At 34.2% G+C, this 26,902-nt stretch overlaps 1 protein-coding gene across 2 annotated transcripts in view; it reads left to right on the plus strand.

The window, feature by feature from the left end:
• The window catches only part of ARHGAP15 (Rho GTPase activating protein 15), a 604,592-nt gene that overhangs the window by 292,552 nt on the left and 285,138 nt on the right, over nt 1–26,902 (plus strand). For both annotated transcript variants that reach the window (XM_020288414.2, XM_020288413.2), the window contains exons 7-8: nt 3,218–3,316; nt 4,544–4,673. In XM_020288414.2, coding sequence (XP_020144003.1) covers nt 3,218–3,316; nt 4,544–4,673 — 229 coding nt within the window. The remainder of the gene's footprint in view (nt 1–3,217; nt 3,317–4,543; nt 4,674–26,902) is intronic.

Genomic DNA, 26,902 nt, shown 5'->3' on the forward strand with positions numbered 1-26,902 from the left:
TTTTAAGTGTTTTAAATTAGCATAACAATACTCCATTTAATTAAAACCTAAAAAACAAATTTCTTCCCTCTTCATCTCTTATCACTGAAGTTTGGAGCTTGCACATACATACCTGCCTCCATCTTCAGAGAAACGACAAGGACACAGACTGTTCCAAGTCCAAGGGAAAACTATTGTTGAATTAATATCAAAAAGCCTTAAGGAATGTGCCTACTCTGCATGTTGCTCAGTGGACATACTGCTATAGTTTCCTGGGCATGAATTTGTTACCAGCAAGAATTTAGATAGGCCTTTATTTAGTGTGGAAAAGTTTGAGGCAAATCTCCCCAGAGGGGTACTAAAAGATATTCATTATTGACAACATTAACATACTTCATTAAGGCTGCTTTGGTGCCCTGATATATCCCTTTCAAATACAACCTGGTGATCATGAGGAATTTTAAGAGTCATTTGCCTAAAGTGGGTTTCCAAGTAAAGTGGAGACCAGCAGCTCTTATCTAAACCTGTCATGTTTTCTGTACGTTCTTCTTTCATCCCTTCACCCCAGCATCTGTCACGGAGGCAAAACATGATGTAGAAAGAGTATATTAGCATGGCTCAATAGCAAATCCTTTACGTCTGTTATTAGTTCTACATCACTTTAGATTGTCATCATGAGTTGTTCAATCAAAAGATTTAGTCAAAGCTAACATTCTTCACTGACGTCTTTTTTCCCCAAGAGTGTTGAAAATTCGATTGTTCAAAGTGCAAATATGATTCAGCAAACCACTTATCAGAAATCCTAAAGAGGTAATGTAAAAAAGCGGATTGAGAAACCTGAATTAAATGGGCTTTACCAGTCAAAGATTTTGAAACTACTTTGCTCTGAGTGACTGGAATGGAACAGAACAAAGTCAATTACTGACTGTAATTAAGAAGTGGATGCGTTTAAACTGTAGAGAGCAGTAGCAGACTTCTCCAGACTGCCTAGTCACTCGAAAGATTAGTGGGAAGACAGAGGAAGGGAATGTGAACTGTATCTCCCTGATAGTATGTTTTGAATGAATCGCATTCATATACTTCTCTGATCTAGCTTCCCAAAATGAATTCGTAAATTACTGATTATGTATGATTAATGCAGTAATATATTTGGACAAAAGAACTTTTAAAATATATTTTGCTTTTGGTTGTGTTAGCAGTAAAAGATCCCCTCTGCATTGCATAACATATACCAAAATGCAAATGGACTGCTAAAGTACTTATATTTTATCGCTGTTTGAATTTATTAGACTGAAAACTGAACTTTGTTGGCTCTTTCATAAACCCTCATAATATAGTAAATCTAATTATGTTTGTTTCTTGTACTTTTAAAATGTTGTTCCTTTTTATAATTTTAATAATGGTTTATTTATACTGGCAGAGGAATATTGTATTCGATTGTACATTGTACTTGGGCTAATTCATTTTTGTGTATGTTTACAAATTGTGATTTATATAATACATTCATAATCAAAATATTTAAATTTAGATTAGGATGAAGGTAGAGGTCAAGGACATTGCTAGTTTTCTTGTGTTAGTTAGAAATGACCTTATATTTAGATGCTATTTCTGAGGCAATATTCTATAGTGTAAATATTTGGAACTTTATGCGAGTAAAGAACATTGCATTGGTGTTCAGATAATTAAGCAAACATCACCTTAGTTGTCTTTTACTGAATACATAAAACAGCAGACTATTTTGAGCCCTCTCAAATCTTATATGCAGTTTTATAAAAGAGAGAGAGAGAGAAGGAGAGAGGGGAGAATGATTGGTTCCAGTAATCTGTCAAATTCTGGTGTGGGTAATTAAATCCTATTATTTTCCAATCTTTCACTTCTTATAACTGCATATACTTTGGACAGTTCCTCTCCTTACAGTAGAGCCTACATTTGATATTGGAACTCATATCACTCAAGAATGGTTGCTTTGCAGTACTAAGTAATGTTGAATGTCTGTGGAGTTTTTCTGAAAATAAATGCACATGTGTAATAGAAGATTTCTTAAAAACTCGAAGATTGTTGTCATTATATGTTGCCATAAGAATCCTTGAAACCTTCAGAATGAGCCATTTAGGGTAATAATTGTCACTTTAATGATAGAATTACAGAGACGGCCTAAAGCATGATTTGTGGTTTTCTGAACCTGTGCCACATTTCAGTGTTCACCTCCTGTTTAGAGCAAGTAAGGCTGAGAAGAGGTGACTGGCTCCTGATTGAGTATTTTGAAATGTCAGTTCTCTAAACCTCTGAAGCCTTACTTGATGTGTGACAGTAGTCAAGAAATGTTCATCTTCCTGTTGCAACAAAAAGTCAATAATACCAAGGGAAAAATCTTCACAGCTCAGATTGATGGCCTAATACAAGAAAACGTGTCCACACCCAACTCTTATCAAATTCTTCTCTAAGTAGCCCTTTATGTGTGAAACCAAGAGCACCGCTCTGTTTCGATAGGGTCACATCCTTCTCTCACAAGTCTGGGGAGAAAAAGAGTCACTGTAATGAAAAATGTATAGTTACATGCTAAGCATTGCCAACTACTTAGCAGCGCAGAGAGTCAGAAACCTGGATGCTCATTTGATAAATACTCTCCAGGAGAAATTCAAATATGTAAATGAACTTTTATTTTAATATACTCCCTTTGTGGGGAAATTGGTCCTTTATTAATATCGTATAAATCTTTATGACAGGAAAATAGAAATAGCCAAATGTTAATCATGTGAATGAACTTTTAGGAGTCTGCATTTGTCTTTTTGGTAAATAATTTGTTTTAGAGCCCTCCATAAAAGGAAATCAAATATAGAGATACTATTAAATTTGAAAAAGACAAACAGGAAAGAGCCAAAAGTGCAGAATGAATCCTGACACACCCGGGTGCATTTTTCTGCAGGGTCTGACTTAAGTGTGTGCTGTCTGCATTGCTCTGAACTTCCTGGCTTATTTCTCCTCCAGTTGGAGTAATTCAGCTTTAGCCCTACTCTGAGTTAATCGTTCTATTATTAAAACAATAATGTATTTGTTATGACATGAAAAAACAGTTTATAGAGAGCAGTTCAAAATGCTTCCAGTTCCCAGAAAGACAATTACTGGAATACAACAAGATATTTCAGTGTATTAAACTGTGATTTTTTAAAAAAAGATATTTTTTAAAATGTAAGAGAGCTATCTCACATGGTTTCTTTACCTGTCGATTTTTTTACAGATCACAACAGTATCAGGAAATGAGTTCCTTCTCCAGTCAGATATTGACTTCATCATATTGGATTGGTTCCACGCTATCAAAAATGCAATTGACAGATTGGTATGTATTTGTTTTGGCTGTTACCTTTATTAATTAAAATGTAGTCATTTAAATCTTATTGTTCAGGCATATGACACACATGCATTTAAATAGATCTTATGGACTGAGAGATATTAAGTTCCTTTAAGTTTAAATAGAATCCACTAAAAACCTTTTCAGCAGACAGGATTTATGAAACTAAATGTCAATTAATTTCTCTCTTTCAAAAATGTAGTACATTCTTTCTTTTTTTTTTTCTGAAATAACATGGACATTCATTTACTGGAGGCTGTAAAAAGTGCACAAGTGTTTAATAACTACTGAATTTTTACATTTTCAGTTTATGCAGTTTGAAAATACATTCTGGAAAATAAATATCAATGTATTTAAGACCATAGTCTTGAAAATAAATATGAATGTATTTACCACCAAACTCACTGTTATAATACTAGCAAATAATAACCCTTTGTACTGATTTTTATTCTTCTTCCAGCTAAGCTAGATTGTCCTTCTCCTGAAAATTACCTATCTATGACTTCACAAAATTCCTAAATCACACATTCAGAATATGTTTTTTCAGAGTCAAATTACTTAAAACTGGTCATTTCATACTGACTCTAGATCAAACATCTAATTTTAGGACACTAATATTTGCAAAATTTTGAAGAAAATTTAGAGAGTTGTTAATATGGTACATAATAGGAACATATAACATTTTCGGTGTGATTTTATTGATACTTGATTGCAGTCTTTTATTATATCATTTTGAGACTAAAACTTCAGAAAATAAAATAACACATTTTTTCCCATCATCAGTATAGTCCCCGTATAGGGGCTTTTTGTCTTTAAGAGTGGGTGGACTCTGGGAGCAGACTGCCTGCATTTGAATTCTGGTTCTATCATTTACTACCTTTGTGGCCTACTTTTCTCTTTTGGCCTCACTTTCATCTAGAAAATAAGGATAATAATAATACTACCTACTTCATAGAATTATTGTAATACTTAACTGATTTAGTGCATGAAGAGTGCTTGGAATAATGTATGGCATTTAGTAAGCACCATATGCATATATAAACCATTATTAAATTCGAGTATTAGGCTTAGTATAGAGGCCCTATCCCAAAATAATTATCTTATTTCAAGCTTCTCCTTAAATCTATTTAATAACATCAAAATAGACCACAAACTATTTAGTTAGTCTTTTCTTCCTAGTAAAATTATCCAGTCTAATTGTTTGTTTTATTTCAGCCAAAGGATTCATATTGTCCATCAAGAAACCTGGAATTATTCAAAATCCAAAGATCCTCCAGTACTGAATTGCTAAGTCACTATGATAGTGATATAAAAGAACAGAAACCAGAGCACAGAAAATCTTTAAGTGAGTATTTTCTTTGACTTGCTCATTTTAAGTCTAAATGCAGTGCTTATGAAATATAAATGCATTGAAATGAAACTTAAGCCAAAGTCATGTTACTCGTGGAAGATTCGTAGCCATTTCCTGGGCAGGGATTCATGCACTGGAGGGCAGTCTGGGCACTTTGCTCACATCATTGTTGGTAATGCCTTTTGAGAAAATAATTGTTCCAAGTTCATGGTCTTTGCTTACAGCAAACCTCTGAGTCTCTGAGTAATTGCCATGGTGGTCAGATTGGTGATTGATTTTGAGAGTGGGAAATGTCAAGCATTTCCAAACCTGGATATGCTGGCTGTTTGACTTCCATACATTAAAAAATATGAGTGACCACCACAGTTGGCCCAACTTAAGCCAAGAGGCTACGTAACTTTACACACTTTCGGACCACCAGAAAGATTTGAAAAGGCACTTTCCAGAGGCTGATTGAAAATGCGGGATGTGAATTAGATATTCTCCAAGGTCACATCTACTTCTAATATTCTAAAAGAATATTTGGGGTTCTAATGTCCTAAAAATATTTGGGATAAAAAGAACTGGTCTCATCACTTACATAGTGATCTTGAGTATCTTTCTTAACCTTTCCCCAGCCTGCTTCTTCCTCAATAAAAGGGAGTTATTAAAACATGTCACATATATCTCAGAGTTAGTTTGAGTCTCAACCTCCTGAAAGAACAAATAGATATATTTGGAATCAGAAAAAGCCAATTTCTTGAAGTCTTAAAAATTACAGTGTCTTTCTTAGATCTTCTACCTAGCTACCCCCAATCTTCTGAATCACCATTTTTTTCTTCCATCCCTCTCTGATCAAAGATCAGTATAGTTATATCCAGCTTTTTGAATTTAAGGAGAACTCAGTGAGTTGAGAAGAGCTGCTAATGGACTATATATATATATGTACCTGTATACAGGCGCATATGCCTCATGTTTATTTATGCATATACACATATGTATGTATATTAGGAAAGATATATGTGAATATGTATGCACATACATGTACACAAACACACACACACACACCCATGACAGGGAATGTAGAAGCTATTTATATTTGATAATTCCAAAGTTGAATTATTGGTAGTCACAAATCTAGAAATTACATGAGAACTTAGAGTAGAAGCACCCTTTCAAAATTAAGTCATTATTCAATGACCCATGCTATAATTTCCAACAACTGCTAGATACATACTTAGTTAACCAGTTGTGCTAAATTGGAGATTAAGATTATGTCTAGAAAATGCACGATGTGTTTGTGAAGAGATAACAGTGCCATTTAGAGAGACTTTTGGTATAGTTTGGAGTTATTTCACTGAAAGAACGTTTTCCTTAAATTTCTGGTCATTGTCCTCTTTTACTTCATATGGGTTCAGACGTAGGTAAGATTTCAGAAATAGAATTCAATTGTGAGTATATATTTGGTATTAATTATATACACATTTTATAATAGATGTTAAAGCATATGTGATACAATGATTAGTAGATCTGGAATCTCAGATATAATTGCCAGTTTGGAGGAGATCTTGACATGCCTCTCAACCCTGAAGCTAGGAAGAAAATAAGGTTTGCAAAATATATGTTTGAGAAACACTGAGGCTAATGAATTCTGTATTGAGCAGTAGTAACTTTAAAAGTTTTAAGATGTGGCCAGGCATGGTGGTTCATGCCTATAACCCTAGCACTCTGGGAGGCTTAAGCCAGAGGATTTCTTGAGGCCAGGAGTTGATGAAGACCAGCCTTAGCAACATAGCATGCCACCGCCCCCTCCCCTGCCAATCTCTACAAAAAATTAAAAATATTAGCCAGGTGTGGTGGCACGCAGCTCTAGTCCCAGCTACTTGGGAGGCTAAGCCAGAAGGATCATTTGAGCCCAGGAGTTTGAGGTTGTAGTGATGATGCACTGCACTCTATCCCAGGCAATAGAGGGAGACTCTGTCTCAAAAAAAGTGTTTTAAGATTCTACTGAGAAAAAAAATCTTACATATAAGATATTCCATACTTCTTTTCAGAATTTGTTTTTAATTGGGAAAGACAATTATTTGTCTACTTTGAGCTTAAATCCAATCCTGCTTAAAGACAAAAGAAGAGACACACGATTTATTTAGTTTGTTTCAAAATGCACCTAATTATACAATGACTTCATATTCACCTTTTACTTTGAAGTTAATAAAATGATAACTAGAAAATATTGAGCACTTACTGTATACCAGGCATTGTTCTACGTGCTTACTTTATATCAACTCATTTAATCCACCAACCCTATGAGGTAGGTACTATTATTTTACAGATGACAAAATGAAGGCATAGAGAATTAAGGTCACTTGTACAAAGACAAGTTATGGAGACATGTTTCAAACTCAGACAATCTGATTTTAGAGCCTGTGCTTTTAATCATTACGCTATAGCAAAGTGAACAAATAAAAGGTAAACTTAGTTTATGTCAACCTTTGACTTGGTTGGAAATACTACATTAAAACTAAGATTCATAGAAATCAGTAAACTTAGAACCCAAAAACTTATTGGCCAAAACATTAAAACCAGGTGTTTTTGTTGAACTTTGAATTCACTATTAAAATGAAAGAGACATTTAATCTTTAATGCTAGCCGTAATTTTAGAAAATCCTTCATTTCTCTGTCTTGGAGAATATGTCTAGTTGTAAGCCTTTCGTAGGGCCAGTACATTTTTGCAACATACGACACAGTTAATATCCGTCTTTATGACTTTGAATTAAGTTCATTCAATATGTATATATTCATTTTCATTTGAAAGGCATAATGATTGACCCACCCATACAATTTCAAATTAGACTATGCATTTGAAATAGTGATTGGCATATTTTATAGTTGATGCTTTTTTAAATATTGTTTTCAAGTAAGAAATACCCTGTGTGAAATCCTCTGATCTTAGTCCTAGATTTGAACACACAAACTTAGGTTTCTTAAAACATGCATTCAGCTTTATGTCACCCTCTGGAGATTAAATAATTATGTGGAATCAGAGATTCACAGTATCCGCTTCCTTATTAATAGTCTAAGCACAAACTTTATTGTCAGTTTGCTGCCTTTGGCTTCCTATGCCCTTGATGTTCCCACGAGTTTTGTCGCCAAGATTGTAGGCAGATAAAGCCAGAATTACTTTTTTTTAAAAGGCATGCGAACATCATTAGCAGCTAACAGGTGGTCATTTCATTGTCCAGTTTGTCTGTATAACATGGGAAAAATATGTTCTCTCAAAAAGTGAATTCAAAAAGTTGTGTTTACATATACTTTCCTTTTTAAAATATGATTCTAACCTGCCAACACTATTAAGTACTAATCAGATATTTTAAGATATCATTTGAGTCTAACAGACACAAAGCCAGAAAATTCAATGTAAGGGCCAAATCACTGTGGGAAATTCAGGACACCAGCCTGGGATGAGAGGAGGAGAGCAGCTCTCCAGGGAGAACTGTTATGAAAAGTGCAGAGCCAATCAAAGATGGAAGATGTTAACATATTTTTCCAAGGAATGAGAAATGTCTTCCACGGATGGCAAAGGGAGGAAAGGCCCAAATGCAATAAATCTTGCATCAGATAATCTTGGAGAGGTTTTCTTAACTTTTCTGAGCTTTACTTTCCAGACTTATAAAAATGGATCTAATACTGTCCTTACAGGATCGTGTGAGAATTTGAAATTAGATATGTAAATACTTAGCTCACAGCAGGCACTCAATAAGTAGGAGCTCTTGGTATTATCCTCTGTGTCCCCAAGCAGATGGCACCAAAACAGGGCACGAGCCAAGGGTGGTGTCTGACGGAAGATGGGAGCAGGGTATCGCTACTTGCCATCCTGTTCCCTGAGTGTACAGAGCATAGGGAAGAGAAGCCAGTACTGGATATGGGAGTCCTGGCTGCAAAAATCTAAACCTGAGCAGCTGGTCTTTCCCTTGGCGACTCCCCAGGTGAAAATGGCAGCCAGGGCATTCTTGGGAGCAGCACACACACCAGGAGAGAGTGGAAGGGAGCCAGGAGATGCTCCTGATTCTTTTATGCCCAGAAGAGCATGTCATTAAGAAGTTCTAGTTGATGGAAAGGATTCCTCATCTAGCCATTTCACTATTCCTTTAGACAAAGCTCTCATTTATTCATTCATGAATGCATTCATTCTTTTTCATTAACAAATACAATTAAAAGTATACAACCGAAATTCTTGACTTCACTCATCTGTGCTTTCAATTTTTTAAAAAAATTATTTTTGTATTTAGGTGATTCTTTAGTAGTAATATATCTCATACTTATCAATTGCTAAACCATAAAATCCATGAATGTAGAAACCTTGGATAACATTTATATAGATTTACACTTTTAGTATTATAAATAAGCACCCCAAAATGAACATGAGTTAGAAGACTATAGTCAAAAGGTAAGACAACTAAAAGGAAATAGATTTCCTTTTAGCTATCTTTCAAGTTATCCTAAAAATAAATGTGTTCAGGGCGAAATCCTAAAAGTATTTGGATATGGATTTCCCAATTCCATATCTCCTTACTGATATGTGTAATAAGAGTATATGTAATACGTGTGTAATAATAAGGGTATTTAGATTTGGATTTCCAAATTCCATATCCCTTTAATCATGTGCATAATAAGGCAACAGGGATAAAATAGGAATGAAAAACTTGAATTGAGATTTTTATACAATGTAGAAAATGAAAATGCCATAGATCTTTAATGTTATCTTTGTTTTAAAAATTTGCCTGTTAAATAATCATGAACATGTCATGTGAAAACAAGTTTGATAGAGAAGACAGTAATTTTTTGTATTAATCTAAATGATTATAACACTGGCCATCCACAACTGTAAGTAGGCTATGTTCTCAAAATCCACTTGTAAACTGGTTGGGTAGACACTGACACATTTTCACAAGGAAACCATATCCCAGGCCACAAAAACACACTTGAAGCTTCTACAATCATTTAGAATGTTGTTTCTAGGGAACAGTTCATTCTGAATTTGCTGCACCTCTGGCCCTGAGATCTAAGACTTCTCAGTAGCATTGCTTTCCAAATGGTTTCCCCTTTTCTTCTCCGAGACTCCTGTACCAACTCCACCAAAGCAAATTGGAGTCTCAGCATGGCTTTGGCTAGGAGACTCATTGACCCTGAAAATCCCAGGCAAGGAGGGATAGTGAAGCCTCAAAGTCAGAAAAATTGCGGGAAAAGGAGAGAATGGGAGGCTAAGTGGGAAGTTTTTGCATCATTGGGAGAGAATAAGTCCTCAGCAAGGCAGATGTTCTTTGTAAGAAATATGTATAATGACAGATTAAGTCTGGCATTGTCCCAAATGTTAACATTTGGTGAGTCTAGGTAGTATATTACAAGTGATTATAATGCTGTCATTTCACCTCTTCTGTATGTTTAAAAAGTTTCCTAATTAAAAACTGGAGTAAATACACATACACACGCACACAAAGTTAGGCATTGCCCATGTGTCTAATTCAATAAACGAATATACATATGTTCTAATTGTGACTTGAAAACTTTAAAGAAAGATCAAATTTTCAGAATATGAGTTACATGATGACCTCTTTAAATAAAACATTGCTAACTCATTGTTTTCCTACTTTTTCCCAAAAAACCAATGTATTTTTTTTCTTGTGACCATCATGACCTTCCTGGTAACTATGTAATTAAGAAAACTTTTAAGATGTTTATTATTATCCAAAATGAAAAATTAAAACTTGTTTCTTGGATAAATATGTAATTAGCAATTGTTTAAAACACATACTGTGAAGCCCGTTCTGGAGACTTGTATAAATACATATTTTAAAGTTTCTTCTTATTAAGAATTTTATATAAAACAGCCTAATCCTGCCAATGCATGAAAATAATAAGATGAACAAGCCATCTGCCAAGAAAATGAAAACATTTCACAGATAAATCATATCTAGTATTGAAGAACTAGAAAGCTCTTACCTGGAAATAACAAAAACATCATAATATTTGTGTAGAATATTATGGGTTATTATGTTATCGAAAGGACAGAGGTTTCTGATTTGGGTAAGATGATCAATTACCTCACTCTTTATTTTTCCACAATAAATATTGCCACTCTGGCACCAGTTTCATTCAATATCCACTTGAGAAAAATAAACTATTGAACTAAGACATGAAAATAAGTCATTTTATTTTACTATAGTTATAAGACAAATGATATCTAAATAATAGTCAAGTGTCAATTCTTTTATCAGTTGTTTTTTGCAGGTTAAAGGAGTTCTTTATTTCAAAATATTTTAGTTGGTAAAGAAAAAAAATGGAAAAATTGTACATGCAAATTGATGTTGTTAAAGCTGGCAAATTTGAACATCATGGGGGTGGGGGGAAGCCAGCAAAGATTAGACACACACTGGATAATCAAGTTTCCAAATTAATTTGTCATAACAGTATTCTTCATGAAGGTTCCAGGGCTTCAGTGTGGCCCTGCGTGTCTCTAGCCATTGTTCTGACGTGTTCTCAAGATAGCAACAATCCCTACTTTTTCTGGGACCAATGGATTATAGTTTCTTTAAAACATTCAGTTCTCAATGAATCATTTGATAAGAGGGCTTAGTTATGAGCTGAGCAAAGAAAGTTCTGATTAATCTCTTCTTTCCCATCTAAGGGGTTGATCTCGCCCTGTGACCTGTGGGTGTCCATTGTCATGTATTTCACAGCATTAGCTACTCTGAAAGTCCATCTAACCCTCTCAGTACTCAAGCACTAGATCACCCCATTTTCCTTCTGACCCTGGCAATAACACCATGACCATATCTCCCCTTAGATGAACTGCATTTAATCAGTTTCTGATTTCATTAGGTCAAATGGCATCTTTCTTTCAATAGTAGGCCAAATCGAGAGGGCTCTTTGCTCTAACTCTCAAGCAAATATTTCCTTAGCATTAATACACTGCTGTGATTGTAAACAACAATAAAAAAGGTCTTTGAACTTCTCTGAAGGTATCTATTTGTTTATCCTATGACTTTAGAATGGGTATATAGTAATATTTTCTTATAAAGTTAGGCATATAATCTTCATTCGCTATTGTCATATAAAGTTTAAAGTACCTTTGCAAAGTATGACATTAAGGCATTCTTACAGTGAATCTCTATGCAGAGAAAAGTATTTTGAATGCAAATGATCACCTCATGCCATATACAGGATTTATTTGGTCTACTCCTTTTTGTTTCTGGAGTATAGGAACTTATGTTTTTTTTCTTCAAAATTTTAAAAGAAAGTAACTTACTTTTTAATCCATTTATTCAGATATCCCAAAGAGGCCTAATGACATGCTTAGTGGAAAGCTTTTAATTATAAGCATACAGAATCTTTGAGATTTTCTTGTAAAATAATTTTTTTCTTATTACTCATAGTATAGCCCACACCCTTGTAAGCAAAATCAGGTATTGCTTTCACCCAGAAGTATGAGATGAATCCAAAATTACCAGATGTCTCCATCAAAATTCAATAAAGTGTGATCTATAACATTAGAACTCAACTTTCTTCAAGAAATGGCTCATGGATAACTTGGGAGAAGTAAATGAGTGTACCAATTCATCTTTTTTTAATTATTTAAATAGTGCCTGAAACCAAATATTCCTTCTACCCAACTTCCCTAATGTAACTAAATATACTCTATTTGCATACAAAATTAATTGGCCTAAAAATGTAGAAGACAAAACATGAGATGCCATGACCAAGTACAAAACATAAGACTGGGATCTTTCCACCAGATATGGTATCCTTCAAAATGGAAGTCAAAAGTTAAGAACAATTTCTAATCAAATTACTGCACTGGAATGACTGCAATTGGAATTAGAGTCCCAGTGTCTCTATAGAAAGCTCTTTATGACCTATGGCCCCTTCTCCAGTTTTTTCTCACCACTCCTTGACCCATAATTAAAAAAAAATGTTCCCATAAAATAGTGCTTATGATCCCTGATGCACACCACTATTTGCTGATTTCTACCTTTAAATCAAGGTCTTCTCTTTACTAAGCTAACATCCTCTAAGGCTCAGCTCAGACTGCACCTCTCAATATTCCCTTCATCCATTCTAACATTCTATTTTGTTTCAAAGAATTACTGCATTTCATACTTATTCTTGAGGCTCTTCTATCGGCTCTGGCTTGGAATTTTCAAGGTTCTGTTAGAGGCAATAAAAGAAAAAGGAACTCTAATGCATAAAAAATAATAATAGTAAGTTTGATTATTTTTAGAAGATTCTGAGAATAATTTTCTTTAGGCTTAGCTTGCTTATAAAAATCCAGTTTAACACAGAAGTTCTAAGTGTTTGCCCTCAGCACCCTCTCCAAAAGGTTATATGGGATTATATGAGAAATTTGAGTCTAAGAGTCAGAAAATTTGAGTACAATTCTTAGCTCCAGGATATATAGCCATACAATTTGGACAAGTTTCTTAAGTTTCCTGAAATTGACTTTCCATATAAATATAATGAATATTTTTATAAAATCATAAAATAATATAAATATGTTTATTATCTAAAAAGATTATATATATTAGATCTAAGGATAATGTATATATTGGATCTAAAATATATCTGAGAATTTTATAGATTTTATATTGTGATATAAAATGATTTCCATATGGGTGAACTCTGAGTAAAATAATCATGACTTTTGTTTGTCTACTATAAATCCACCAGTTCCTCTCTTCAGAAATATAGCAAAAATGTACTTTTGCTCCTGATTTAAACAGTTGCCAAAATGCAGAATAAACAAATGCATAATTTGTCTTTATTATTCTACTGACACAGGGCAACATGTGTACTTTTACCTTTTGTTTTCTTAAGGGATTCTGAATGTCATGGGGAATAAATGCTTATTTTTGCCATTGCTGAGTGTGAGCCTGATATTACGGCAATCTCTAAAGATTGTATTTTGCCAAGTGTCAGTTGCCTTTTCCATTTTTATATAACATAGTAAGATAATACAATGGTAGAATTTTGACAGAAAGTTATGTGATTTCACTTAAAAGCAAGGAAAGATTTTTTTTAATTATCATGTTTTTTATATATTTAAAATAATCTATAACATATTCGAATCAAGCCAATATCACAAGCATCTGGTGATAGGATGGCTTTTGTTGACTAAAGTAAAAATGTCAAGCAGACCACATGGATATAGAACCGCTTATAAGGAGTGAACTGAAAGACACTAAAAGTCTGGTCTGACCAAAGTACAGTCTATGATAAGTTGGCAAGGGACACCCACAGTGTTCCCTCTATCAAAGAGACTGGAATGTCTGGGGAGGGTAATCCTAGTTGACCAAGGCTTCAGTCATTTACTGAAACCAGGATTGGCCTGTTCCATTAGGCTGTGAGTGCCTAAAGGGTATAAATAAACCATTACATTTTGTTGATTACCTCTCCCCCTCCCTGTTACCTAGAATGACTCTGAAACACTGTGGTGTTCAATACTAACTGTCTGAGTGAGTAAACAAATGGCTAAATGAATGAGAGGAGAACCTTGAAGAAACCATCACGAATTTTATGCAAGAGGAATGAAGGGGAACATTGAATTGTGAGGCACTGACTCCTTGATGGGTATTTTAGTTTGTGTTCCTCCAGAAGCAGATCCTGTGATAAAGATTTGAGTGCAGGTAATTAATATATTTAGAGTGATCTCTGGACATACAGGTAGGGGCTAGCAGAAGAGAGCCATGGAAGGGAAAGTCAGCTGATAAAAGGGAATCAGAGGTTTATGGAATTTGATGCTACTGTGGAGCTCTGGGAGTTTTTCAGATGAAGAAAAGAAGAATGGGAAAGAAGAAAATGGTTATATTTAGGATAGGAAAGAAAGAACTATAGAGCATAAAGTGTTTAGAGGACAGTGATAGATTTGTGAACCTAGATAACCTGCAGCACATGTTACTTGTACGTACATGTACAAAAATATTGGAGCAACACAATATTGGAGGTCAGGTTGGAAATGAGCAGTGAACCATTGGCAAAGCATCTTGCATGGAATGCTAAACATTAGGACTTTGTATAGTTCATTAAGTATGAAATGTCCCATTTCAAATAAAAAATTTATTTTTTTATACCTCAAACAAGAAGCAGTACAATTAATCAAAGTATGTGCCTAGACTATTGACACACTTTTGCCACTACTGGCTTGTTTATGCCAGCAGCGAAGAAGCCTGGAGAACGAGTGGCGATGAAATCTCAAAAGAGATTTCCCACAGCTTGTTGAGAATTGAATATATTTTCTTGCAAAAAGTGGTCCAAAGCCTGGAAGAAATGGTAGTCAGTTGGTGCAAGGTCTGGTGAATACGGTGGATGACAGAGAGTTTCCAAGTCCAGCCTCTGTAGTTTGAGCAGCATTGTTTTTTTGCAAGATGTGATCTTGCAAGAGGACTAGCCTGTCTCTGTTGACCAATCTAAGCTGCTTCATAGCAAACACCCTCACCATTTCATCCAGTTGGTTGCAGTACATGTCCACTGTAATCTATTGACCAGGTTTCATGAAGCTATGGTGGACAATACCACCGCTGGACATAGGCACTATTCGGCACATAGGCTTTTTTTTTATGAATATATGGTTTTGCACTGTGTTTTGGCACTTCATCTTTCTAACTGTTGTGCTGAATGCTTGTAATTGTCAAAAAGAATCTATTTTTCGTCACATATAATCATACGGTGTAGAAATGGTTCACCTTTATGTCATAACAGCAAAAAAAGGCGAGCTTCCGGACGATTTCTCTTCTAACGCTCATTTAACGCATGTAGAACCCATCTGTCAGCTCCTCATTATCCACTTTGCTCTCAGGTTGCCCACATGGCATTTAAAATTTTTTTATTTTATTTTTTCTTTATTTTATTTCCCACTTGCCAAGGCTGATCTACAAAAATTAAAATCACCAGAATGGAACTTCTCAAACCATTGATGTACTGTGCATTCATTAGCCACATTCTTCCCAAGCACTTTGTTGATATTTCCAGCTGTCTGCACTGCAGTGGCTCCATGATGGAACTCATATTGAAAAATAACATGCTCTAAAAAATGTGAAAGATAATCACAAGCCAAAAAGTGCTTTTGAAAGACCGAGGATGTACATTCACAATGAGGGTAGAGGGGGACAAGAAGTGTCAAAGCGAAATGTCAGAGATATCATCTGTCAACCTTAGTATTTAAGGAAATTGGACATTTCATACTTAATGACCTAATGCTGTAAATAATGGGAGCCTCATGAAGGACTTTTATGCAGGGAGGAGGTATTAATAGATATGATTTTTAGAGTAATAATTTGGGGGGAAATGTGGAGAATGACAAAAGATAGGTAGCCCCAAAAAGAGTGAAAGGTCAAATTAATAGATAAGGAGATTAATTAGGAAACTGTTGTAGTAGACCAAGTAACATGTGCTGCAGGCCCAGACTAGGCAGTAGGAATGGGAGAAGGGGAAAGATTCCAGAGATTTTTGAGGTGATATTGATAGGTTTTCTTGATATATATTGGAAGGATTCTTGGCAATTCCCAAATACCCATTGCTTCTGTGGTTTGGAAAAAAAACATCAAGATGCCAAGGAGTTCAGCAGAACCTGCATCTTATATCTCATTCTTTTGGAATCATGCTATATTTCATGCTACTGAAAGAGTGTGGTCTATGGACCAACAACAACAATATCACCTGGGAACTTGTTAGGAAATATGGACTCTCAAACCCCACCCCCACTGAACGGAACTACCATGAGCCTACTGAACCAAATCTGCATTTTAACAGGTGATTTATTTGCACATTAAAGTTTGAAAAACACATTACCATATTATAAAAATAATTTCTCTAAGTAGGGTTTTGAAAATCCAAAGCCAGAAAGTACCCTTTGGGACTTTGACAAGACCTACTTGCATGGAAGAGCAATCTAGTCTGCCTTTGTATAAAATAACCCTGCATGTGGTTATCATATGGGCCATGCTATGACAGTGAATGATTTTGAATGGTAAATATTTATTTAATCTCATTAATCTCTTTCAACCCATGATTACACACTAATTGAGACAGAACCAGGGCTTATCCTTCCTGTGTACTTTTTACCTCTGCCACACCTGTCATGAACTCTGATTGCCCATGTCAAAAAATCTGCAGTTCTAGCCAAACAACAATAATATCAAAAATCAGTTCCAAGCATAAACTACTCTCACCAAGACAAACAGACAAGAAACCAAAGCTCCAAGCAATTCCCTGGAAATAATCCACTAATTTCCTGGCAATACCCATGTGCAAAATCTATCTGAAATTCTATTTATCCTTTATTTTCTGTTTGACTCTTCTTCTAGAAACATATAATCTCACATGTAGCCTTTTTTTGTTACTGACCTTCTCTAAAAGCAAGAATAATAGTATTTGATTGCTTAAATGCCTTTATTTTTATATTGTTCTTGAATATGTGAACACATTTCCCATCGGCCCTTTAGGTTACATGTCAAAATTCTGGATGAGCCACAACTTAGCTGTGTTACTCATAGAATAAGCTTATTTGTTGCACCTGCCAAAACAATTAGGGCCACCAGGCTGCACTTTAGTCAAGTTGTTTTGAAAAATTGCAAAGAAGAACAAAAGTAGGCCCACAATTTAGTTATCAAAAATAGACTGAGGATTCAAAATAAAGTCTAATTAATCCTTCTAGTAGTGTGAGATTTCACTCACTGGGAATAACTGATAATGACTATTTCTGAAATAAAACATCATTTCTCAGGTCCACCTTTTTTTTCTTCTAGGAAATAGAAACTGAAATGGGCAAATGATAATCCTTTTCTCAGTAAGAATCTCCCTTATAAATTTGCCCCCAAATGTCCAGTCTTTTAAAAATTCAGTGGATAGTAATGAAACAGATCGAAAGAGTTTCCTTAAAATTTTAGGAGCTCTTGGATTCACTTCACTTATTTAGCTTTATTACTCCAAGACAGCTTACATAAGAATAATTAATCTTTTTTTTAATTCAGTACCTGGGCTTATTATTAAGGTTCTATGCCTTATTTTTAAATTGGGCAAAACCATAAATGATTTCCACAGGAAGGTTGGCTGAGAACCCGTAAAATTTTTGCTTAGCTCGTTTTTATTGAACGAAATCCAGAATTTTAGTCAAGAAGCGTTAGATATTAATCACATGTGAATGGGGTCATTAAAATTTCCTTTACCTTCCAGAATTGCAGGTCATTATGGAAGCATAAGAAGTGAGTTCACTTAATAATCTTTACAATTACATAAAAGCAATCATTTTCATAAGTCTTACAAGCTTTTAACTATTACTTAAAGAGCATGTTGGAATATTAGAATATATTATGTTGTGTTATCATAGATGTGACTTATGAATTGAAGAAAACATTTTCTGACTCAAAACTCTTGGATATTATCCTTTCCAGCTTGAATGGTTTTAATTGTTTAATACAGTTTGTGATTATATTTTTACCTGGCAAGTGGAGACCTTGTTGCTGAAATATAAATTCCAGTACCATTTCTTAATTATTATACTTTTAACTTTTTAGAAAATTAGAGGAGAAATGCAATTTTTTTGTTTTTTTACTGCAGTTAAGAAAAACAATTGGTAACAATTTAAGGTGAGTCAGTTAAGGGGAAAAACTGAAAGAAATCCCTCCTCTAAATTATTGTCGCCTTTCTCCGTCCTTTTCTTGTAACCACTTCTCATCTTTGACTTTGAAACCCAACAGTTTAAACTTGGTTCTTATTTCAGTGGGCTAATCCCCTTTCATAAATCTTGCTCAAGAGCTGAAATAATTTGCACATCATTTAAAGAGTATTTGCTTTGAAATATTCACCTCAAGCCCTTTTGTATATCCTTTCTCTCTAAAGATTTGTAGTATTTGTTTTGTTCTCTGAGGTATAAAAGACCTGGATAAACTTTATTCCTGTTGTTTCAAGATTAGTTAACGAAAATGCATATTAATTCAGGAGGGACAGGAACAAACCTCAGTAAAGATGATCATACACGTGCCTCTCGGGAATAGCAAAGTACAAAATGTCAGTCTTCAAATCTCCTTGGACTCGCTCAAAAGAGCATTCAGGGATTTAAATTTCCAGAATATGTCTACAAATGTATTTTCTTTGTTGTGGAGAACGGGAACTATACTGATTATTTTTCCCCTTAAAATTGATTCTAATTTGTATTTGAACAAAAATTAAGCTATCTACAAAGTAGCTCTTCAAGAAGACAGAAAAATTGTCTCAGAAAAGGTCAATTTACCATTAAAAATTATATACCTGCTATGCCACCAAATTTTTAATTTGTTATCAAACCCCAAATACCAGCATAAAGTTTAAGAGTAGAACATCCATATTTTTTTCTATAAAATATAATTGAAAGGACCTCAGAAAATCAGCAATAGATACATTTAGGTAAAGTGCAATGTCACTTTACAGTTATAAACTCAAATTTTATCATATAATTTGCTAGTAAACTCAGGAAAAAAATATCAGTTTCTCTAGATAATATATGTTTCATATGTTAAGATGTGCCCTTGTTCTTTTCTTAAACTGAAAATGACCATAAACTTTTGGCATTTAAGTGCTTCTCCAGAAATGACTAAGTGGATTCAGGGGTAATAAATCACTCATATGGATCCAGCCACCCACAGTCTTGTTCCACTTCTCTTCCTTACAAGTGTAGTAATAGACATTTCCACAGTCCTCAGGGTGCCAAACTTTGCACCATTAGGAAAATCTGCAAGTAGCTTGATTTATCTTCCTCACTCAGTTAGCTAAGACCCAACTAAGTAAAAATCAGCAGGAATGAACTTGACTTGTTAAACTTTTTTAATAGGGAGATGCAACAATTACAACTTTCTTCCTTTTCCACTTCAATTTACATTGGATGTGAAGCCCCTGGTGAAAAATATTCAGATGAGATCTCAAATTATAGGTGCATGGCTGGATGATGCTGACTCTAGGTTTTCATTACACACAGAGGATTGTCTGCTGTTTGCAATTAATCCAGACACAATCCTCTTGGTACTTTGAGAGGAATGTGGAAGAAATAGCCATTTTATAAGTTGTAAACTCCTAAATTACCCTAAATTAGAGACACTATTAATCGGACACTTAGATATAGATAGGATCTGCTTATTGTGTAGGCTCATCTTCCCCTGATGGAGAAATCAATTAAATATTTAGGATGTGGAATACCTTCCAGGTTGGATAATGCATTTCATTTAAATTATGGCCTTCCAATCCGAAACATTAAAGGGAATCTTAACGGATGGAAGCACATTACTGTCTCTTGGATTGGGCGCATTAACACTTTAAAAATGAATGTGCTTCCCAGGATTTCCTATTTGTTCCACCAGCTGCCTGTCGATGTGCCAGATAAACAGTTTAAGGATAAGTATGTAAAAGATGCATGTGTAACATTCTGTGTGCTGAGGAGCACCCTTCTAGGAAGAGTCCCCAACTGTGGCCCCTTCGGTATTTTTTTTCTCAATGCTCTAGCAGTCTAAAATGGGAGGGCTCATTTGATCTTGTGAGGGTAGGAAGGAAAACCAACAAAAGATGCAATTAGACCTCTCACAAAGGTTCTCTGTGCATCTAATCTCGTATCATTTTTTCCTATAATTTATCTTAATAAATATATAGTGATTACAACTAGAAAATATTGGGACAATATAGTAGAATTCAAAATAAGCATAAGCTTCCCTGTTCTAAAAATATTTGGCATGAAGGTAATCATTTGATTTTCACTCAGGGACCATTACTATGTCAAATTTATGAACAGTGTTGTAAGAACGAAGCTATCATGTGTCCCGTATCACAGAAGCAAGATACAGGAATAGCAAATACTTTGGATAGCTTACCAGGATGTAGGCACTGTTCTAAGCACTACAGTGGTATTATCATCATCCCCATTTTACCTATTAAGTAACTGAGGCTCTTACAGGTTAACCAATGTGCCTGAAGTTATATAGCTAAAAAGTGGCTAAATTCAAATTTGTAAGCAAGTTAGTCTAACTTCACAGCCTGGAGCCATAACCATTGTTCTGTGAATCTTCCTGCTTCCAGAGAGAGGCTGATGCTTTCTCCAATTTAATGGCTCTACAAACTTTGAAGCAGTAATTTAACTTCACTAAGCTTCTGTTTTGTAATCTTAAACATGTCAGTAACAATTGTACCTACCTCACAGAGTTGGCTTGGAAGCATAAATTAAGTAATGTGATGTTTATAGCATTGTTTGGCATAACATAAGCACTCAATAAATGTTAATTGTAACATTAGTACAAGTATATTATTTTCTCCCATAGTATTTAGAAAAGTTATCCTGATTTAGTTAAGAAATGGTTATCTTAAAGATAAATGATTAAAAATCCTAGAGATTAACATATTTTTTAAAATGTCTTTGGATTTAGGGGGAAAAATAGTATATTGAATGCCTTACAGAAGGCTGTAAACTTCCTGAACTGAGTTGAGCCTGTCTTCATTCATTTTCCACTTATAAAAGTTTTGATTCATAATTAACATAATGCATGACATAAATATATCATATTAGCTTACTGAGTGAAAAAAAAATTATCTAATCAGGAAAAAAAGATGCTAAAGATAGGGATCAATTTGTTTGTTTCTAGAGAAAGACTCTTCATGCCAAATCTGATAGAACCCATGCTTCAGTGCATTTGCCTTTTTTCAGAAGAGAGCAAAAAACTCAGCTAACTGTTGTAAGTGCATAACATGAATGGTCATATTGAGGGAGTTAACCTTTGGCAATAGAGTGCAGAATTACAAAGTTCAATGAAGTTGCAGGAATTTACTGAAAAGAAATTCCTTATCAGCATTTTGATGGGAAATAAACAAAAAAAGAAACAAATTGATCCTTTCAAAGTTGGGTAGAAAGAATGTTCCAGAAGCCTTCCTTTGTAATCACTGTCATTGAGAGGCCCTGAACACTCTTATTTGGTAGTAATTGATACCACTCTTCAGGCTCAAATAGTAAGACAACTGGTATTTTAAGGGTTTGTGTCAAGGAAGTTAAGAATTAAATGGAATTCTTCTTTATTATTCAGTCTTTGACTAGTCTGTCATTATTGGGCCAAGTTTATTGTAAATCTGAGATGAATCATACCGAATACCCTTCTCCTTTCAATATGTTAGGAAGACTATTGGGATAAAATCAGAATCTGATATTTTAAAACAATCAGCAATGTGTTTTATTTGGCTGGGAAAACAGTTTGATCAGCAAGCACTCTGTATTTGTTTCTTTGCTTATTTGGAAGTCCTAATAGTGGAGTGAGCCTCCTCATCTACTCTTGAGCTCTTCTCTTCTTCCACTGAACAAATAGAAAGGAAAGGACTTAGATGGAATAACAATTAAGAAATGGGACCATAACGTGTGTGATGCACACCACCAGGGGATTGGACATATCGGGGGGAGGGAGGGGGCAGGGGCAATATTTGTAACCCTAACAATATTTGTATTTCCATAATATGATGAACTAAAAGAAAAAAATATATATAATAAAAGAAAAAGAAAAAAAAGAAATGGGACCCAGGCTCAACCAGCAAGATCAGCCAGTTGAGTTTGAAAATCAATGAAGAAACAAGTTGCACATACCAATACTCCTCCCAAGATTTTTATGTTCAGAATATGGAGGGATTAATAATTTATGTCTACTATAATATGTTCATAATATTAATACAAGTCGGTTAACTCAAATCAAAATGATCTCCTAATATTTCTGGAGACTGAGGGAAGGCAAAATAGGCTCTAAAAAGCTAGAATCCATATTTAGGGAAAAAACAAAGATGGCAGAATAGGTTCTAAAAAGCTAGAGTTGGAAAGCAAGAAGAACTCAGTTCACATGTTCACATCACAGGCACTTGTTGGGAAGTTGCTCTGTGCATGCACTGTTTTAAGCACTGGTGTTAAAGAGGCTCCAAATTTTCTCAATTCTACATTAACAAAGAGTGTTTACGGTTGAATTTAAGAAGCTATTTCCTATTCTCTATGAAGATGACTTAATTTAAAGATGAATTTGCACGTGAAATATGGATAAAATATACCTGCTTGATCTTATCAACAAAATGAGAACAATAATCGACTTGTTAAGTATGCTTTTAGCAAAGTACCTTTGATCAAATTTATATTTATGTCTCAAACTAAATTCATTAGAAATTTTCCATTCACCTTAGGAACAAACTCTCATCTGTGGAGTATTAAGTAGTATCGTGGACCACGGTCTACCAACAGTTTAGAAAGGGAGAAGTCAATAAATCAAAATGCTATAAGCTTGAGTCCTGGTGTCTTTTTTCATCCCCAATGCTCTGGAGGCTGGAACTGTTTCCTGCCTGGCCCAAGGAATGAGGATCTGTCACTCATCAGTAACAGAAACATTGTTAAATGACCAATAGCCCAGCTGTTAGGAAGCAAATACTATACATTATTTAAGTCCAGATTAGAGCAGCTCACCTGGTTGTCCAGCTGCAGACAGTAATGAAGAATGTGGGTGCTGAAGCTGGGCAGCCTGGGTTTAAGTCCTGACCCTGCCAGTACCTGCGTTTGACTTGGGTAACATTTCCTCAGAAAGTTGCAGTAAAAGCTAAATAACTTTCCCCTGTAAGTGCTAGTGCTTCTTAGCATAGTGTCTGGAGTATAGTAAGTGCTCATTAAATGTTGGCTATCAGCATTAGAGACTTCTATTAGACCAAGTAAATCTAGCAGTCCATGTAACTTGCAGAATATTTTTAAAAAAATGATAAAAGTATAAAAAAGAGCAGCAAATTAATTGGAGGTTGTAGAAAAATATCTAGAATCATTAAAATTGAAATAATAATTTTGAATTTTCCATTATCTTATGCACTAAAATTAAACGCATCAGGTAACAGTATTAAATAAATAAAAATGTAAAGTGACATGGCTAAATTTATTTTCATAAAGTTAAAGCACTTTCCTCCCAAAAAGAAAAGGCTGTTGATCAATCTTTATATAGTAATAGCAACGGTAATAAAAAAAATGTACACATCATATACACCATGAACTATTTTTAAGCATGTAGCATGCATCTTCTCATCTTTAAAACACTTTATATATAAAGAAAAATTTTGTATTCATTTTCAGAGGAGGAAGCCTAGATATTTAGTTTGGAAGCCTAGATTATAAATAAGCAGTCTATCTCAGAATATGTACTACCTTTTTTAGGCTATGTGTAATTTTGTTTTTTTCTCTTGCCTGTCTTTACCTTTTACTTCCCATTGTGTATAAGTAGTGATATTGTTAAGTGATTTTTGTATTATATTAATACATGTGTTTTGAAAGATAAAGAGATCAGTATGCAGATATAAATGCGTGTGTGTGTATATAGTACATAAAAATAAATTTCAGGGCCATATTGGCAGATGGAAAAAGCACAAATGTCAAAGAAAGTTGATTTAGAAATTAATGTATAATAACAAAAATTAAACTCTAGCATTTATTAATTTAACAGATGGTGAGTTAAAAAGTAAAAACAAAATCTTAAATTATAACTTGATTTTTAAAATTTGTGAACTTAATTCATAAACTTATTCAAAAGTTTGCTATTTTTTAATTTTATTTAAAAAAGAAATACTCTCACCTTTAAGTTCCCAAATAATTTACTTCTTTTATTTAACAGATCCTGTTTAGAAATCTGCATATGTACAAATATTTAGCATCAGAACTAAAATTTAATCCTAAACATTCATAAAATTATAGTGGATGTAAAAAATATTTCACATATTTTATAGTGTTGATTAATAATGTGTATTAAACTTTAGACCCTAAATGCAGATACTACACATTATTTTTAAATGTCCCACACAGTAATTATTATTATTGGTTATATAGTAAAACCACAAAGAAATTTTTTACAAATCATTCTATATGCAGAGATTATTCAAACATGTGATCTGAATAAAATATAACAAAACTTGAAATTGATAACAAGAAATGAAACAAAATATCCCAAATCACTTATTAATTAAAATAATATTTCTGTCAATTGCTTTTATCTTAAAGAGGAATCCAATAAACTCAACTTTAATATAATAATATGCAACTAAAATAATATTCAGAAGCAAATGTATAGTATTAAAATGTTTTTAGTATTAAAAAGAAAGTAAAATAATTCTGTACTTAAGATATATTTTTAATTAATAAATCTAACTACAGAAATGTGACGTTAGGAATGATAAATATAAGAAAAACCAATCAGGCCAGGCGTGATGGCTCACGTCTATAATCCTAGCACTCTGGGAGGCCGAGGTGGGAGGATTGCTCAAGGTCAGGAGTTCGAAACCAGCCTGAGCAAGAGCGAGATCCCGTCTTTACTAAAAACTAGAAAGAAATTAATTGGCCAACTAAAAATATATAGAAAAAATTAGCCAGGCACGTGCCTGTAGTCCCAGCTACTTGGGAGGCTGAGGCAGAAGGATCACTTGAGCCCAGGAGTTTGAGGTTGCTGTGAGCTAGGCTAATGCCATGGCACTCTAGCCTGGGCAACAGAGTGAGACTGTGTCTCAAAAAAAAAAAAGAAAGAAAAAGAAAAGCCAATCAAGTATAAAACAAAAATATCATTATTTAACTAAAAGACTGTTCTTTAGGAAAAAATAGTCTTTTAAAAATGAAATAGAAATAACTCAAAAATCTAATTTAAAAGAACATAAAGCACAACTAACTAAAACTTAAAATGTGAAACAAATACAGAAGAGATTAAATTTCAAGACAATATTTTGTACAACTTTATTCTGATAGATTAAGCGATGTAATATGTCATTTTTGAAAAATTACTAAAGTAATTAAGGAGAAACAGGATATCTGAATATTTCTTCAAAATCTGCATCAAAAATTTTCTAGGTCTAAAAATTTACTGATGGCTAATGTCAATCTTCTAAACAACAGGTAATTTTCATGCTATTCCAAAGCACACAAATAATCAATGAGAAAAATCTTCAAATGCACAAATAATCAAGGATCTGAATAATAAAGCAGAAAAAAATACACCACCACCACTGCATCTGCAGCTACCATGAATGGCATCGGGTGTTCTGAACAAACATGAAACCCACATATGACCAAAGCTTCAGCCCTGGTTTTCCAAGAAGGTCCCCCAGGGTGATAGCTCCTGAGACCTGCGCATTGACTCAGCATTACCAGTGGTGTGTTCAGAAAGCAATAAAAGGGAAGGAGATTACTACTGAAGGACTGGTGCTCACCAGCCATGGGAAAGAAAAATATGAAAGCTCTTTGTGCCTTTGACAGTTGAAAATGCGCTCCTTAAATCAGGAAGTTGAGAACTCTGGCTTTTGTCGATTAAGACCATCAAGATAGACATCGGTTGGAAGAATAGTTTAGAGGGAGGAAATGTATTCTCTCCTTCTGAATGTTTTCCTTTCCTTTGCTGATGAACCATTACTTTTCGCTTTGAAGTTATGACTCAGTTGCTTTGGCATCTCAAAGCAACTAAATATAACAAAATAGAACAATTTCTTAGAAAAATGTTGGCAATACTTGGGTTGTGATCAGCTTGAGATAATGTGTGTAAAATAATGGTAAACTAGTCAGAATGGTTAGGGTCATCTAACCTCTTAAATTTAGCTGTTAGGTACACCATACTATTTTTTTTTTTTTTTTAATGGCAGCAATTAGCTAGAACTTTTTATCCTCAGTGAGCTAACGCTCTGAAAAAACATCTTTCCACATGGTTTGAATGCTAGGAGGTATAGTTTTTTTTTTTTTTATAGCAACTTAATATTTAAGATTGCTAGTGTACTGGGTTAGCTAGGAGGGAGAGGGCTTTTAATAGATTTAACAAGGGATATCAGATTAAGACCTGAAAACTTTAAGAAGGTCACAGTGAACCCTATCTCAGAGCTCACAATGAGGTACAGGAAGTAGATGATTTGCCTAGCTATCGTGGAAGAGTTGCAAAGATTTGCTTTTGCCCATATCCAATACAAGAGTAATATGGAGTATATGATTAAAATGCCAAAGTGATGCATCTGGTTATATTAGGAATAAAAGAACGCTTTATTTGCCTTGTTTCCTCATCCCACCCAGTAATATCTCTAATTACAAAGATGAAATAAGTTATAGTATTTTAGGTCTATCATTTAAAAATAAAACTAAAATTAAAAAGAAATTAACGTTAAACTTTTTCATAAATTTAATCAACTACTATACTTCACTGCATCAAAATCAAGCAGATATA

Source organism: Microcebus murinus, chromosome 8 (genome assembly GCF_040939455.1).
Source record: "Microcebus murinus isolate Inina chromosome 8, M.murinus_Inina_mat1.0, whole genome shotgun sequence".
Classification (NCBI taxonomy): Eukaryota; Metazoa; Chordata; class Mammalia; order Primates; family Cheirogaleidae; genus Microcebus; species Microcebus murinus.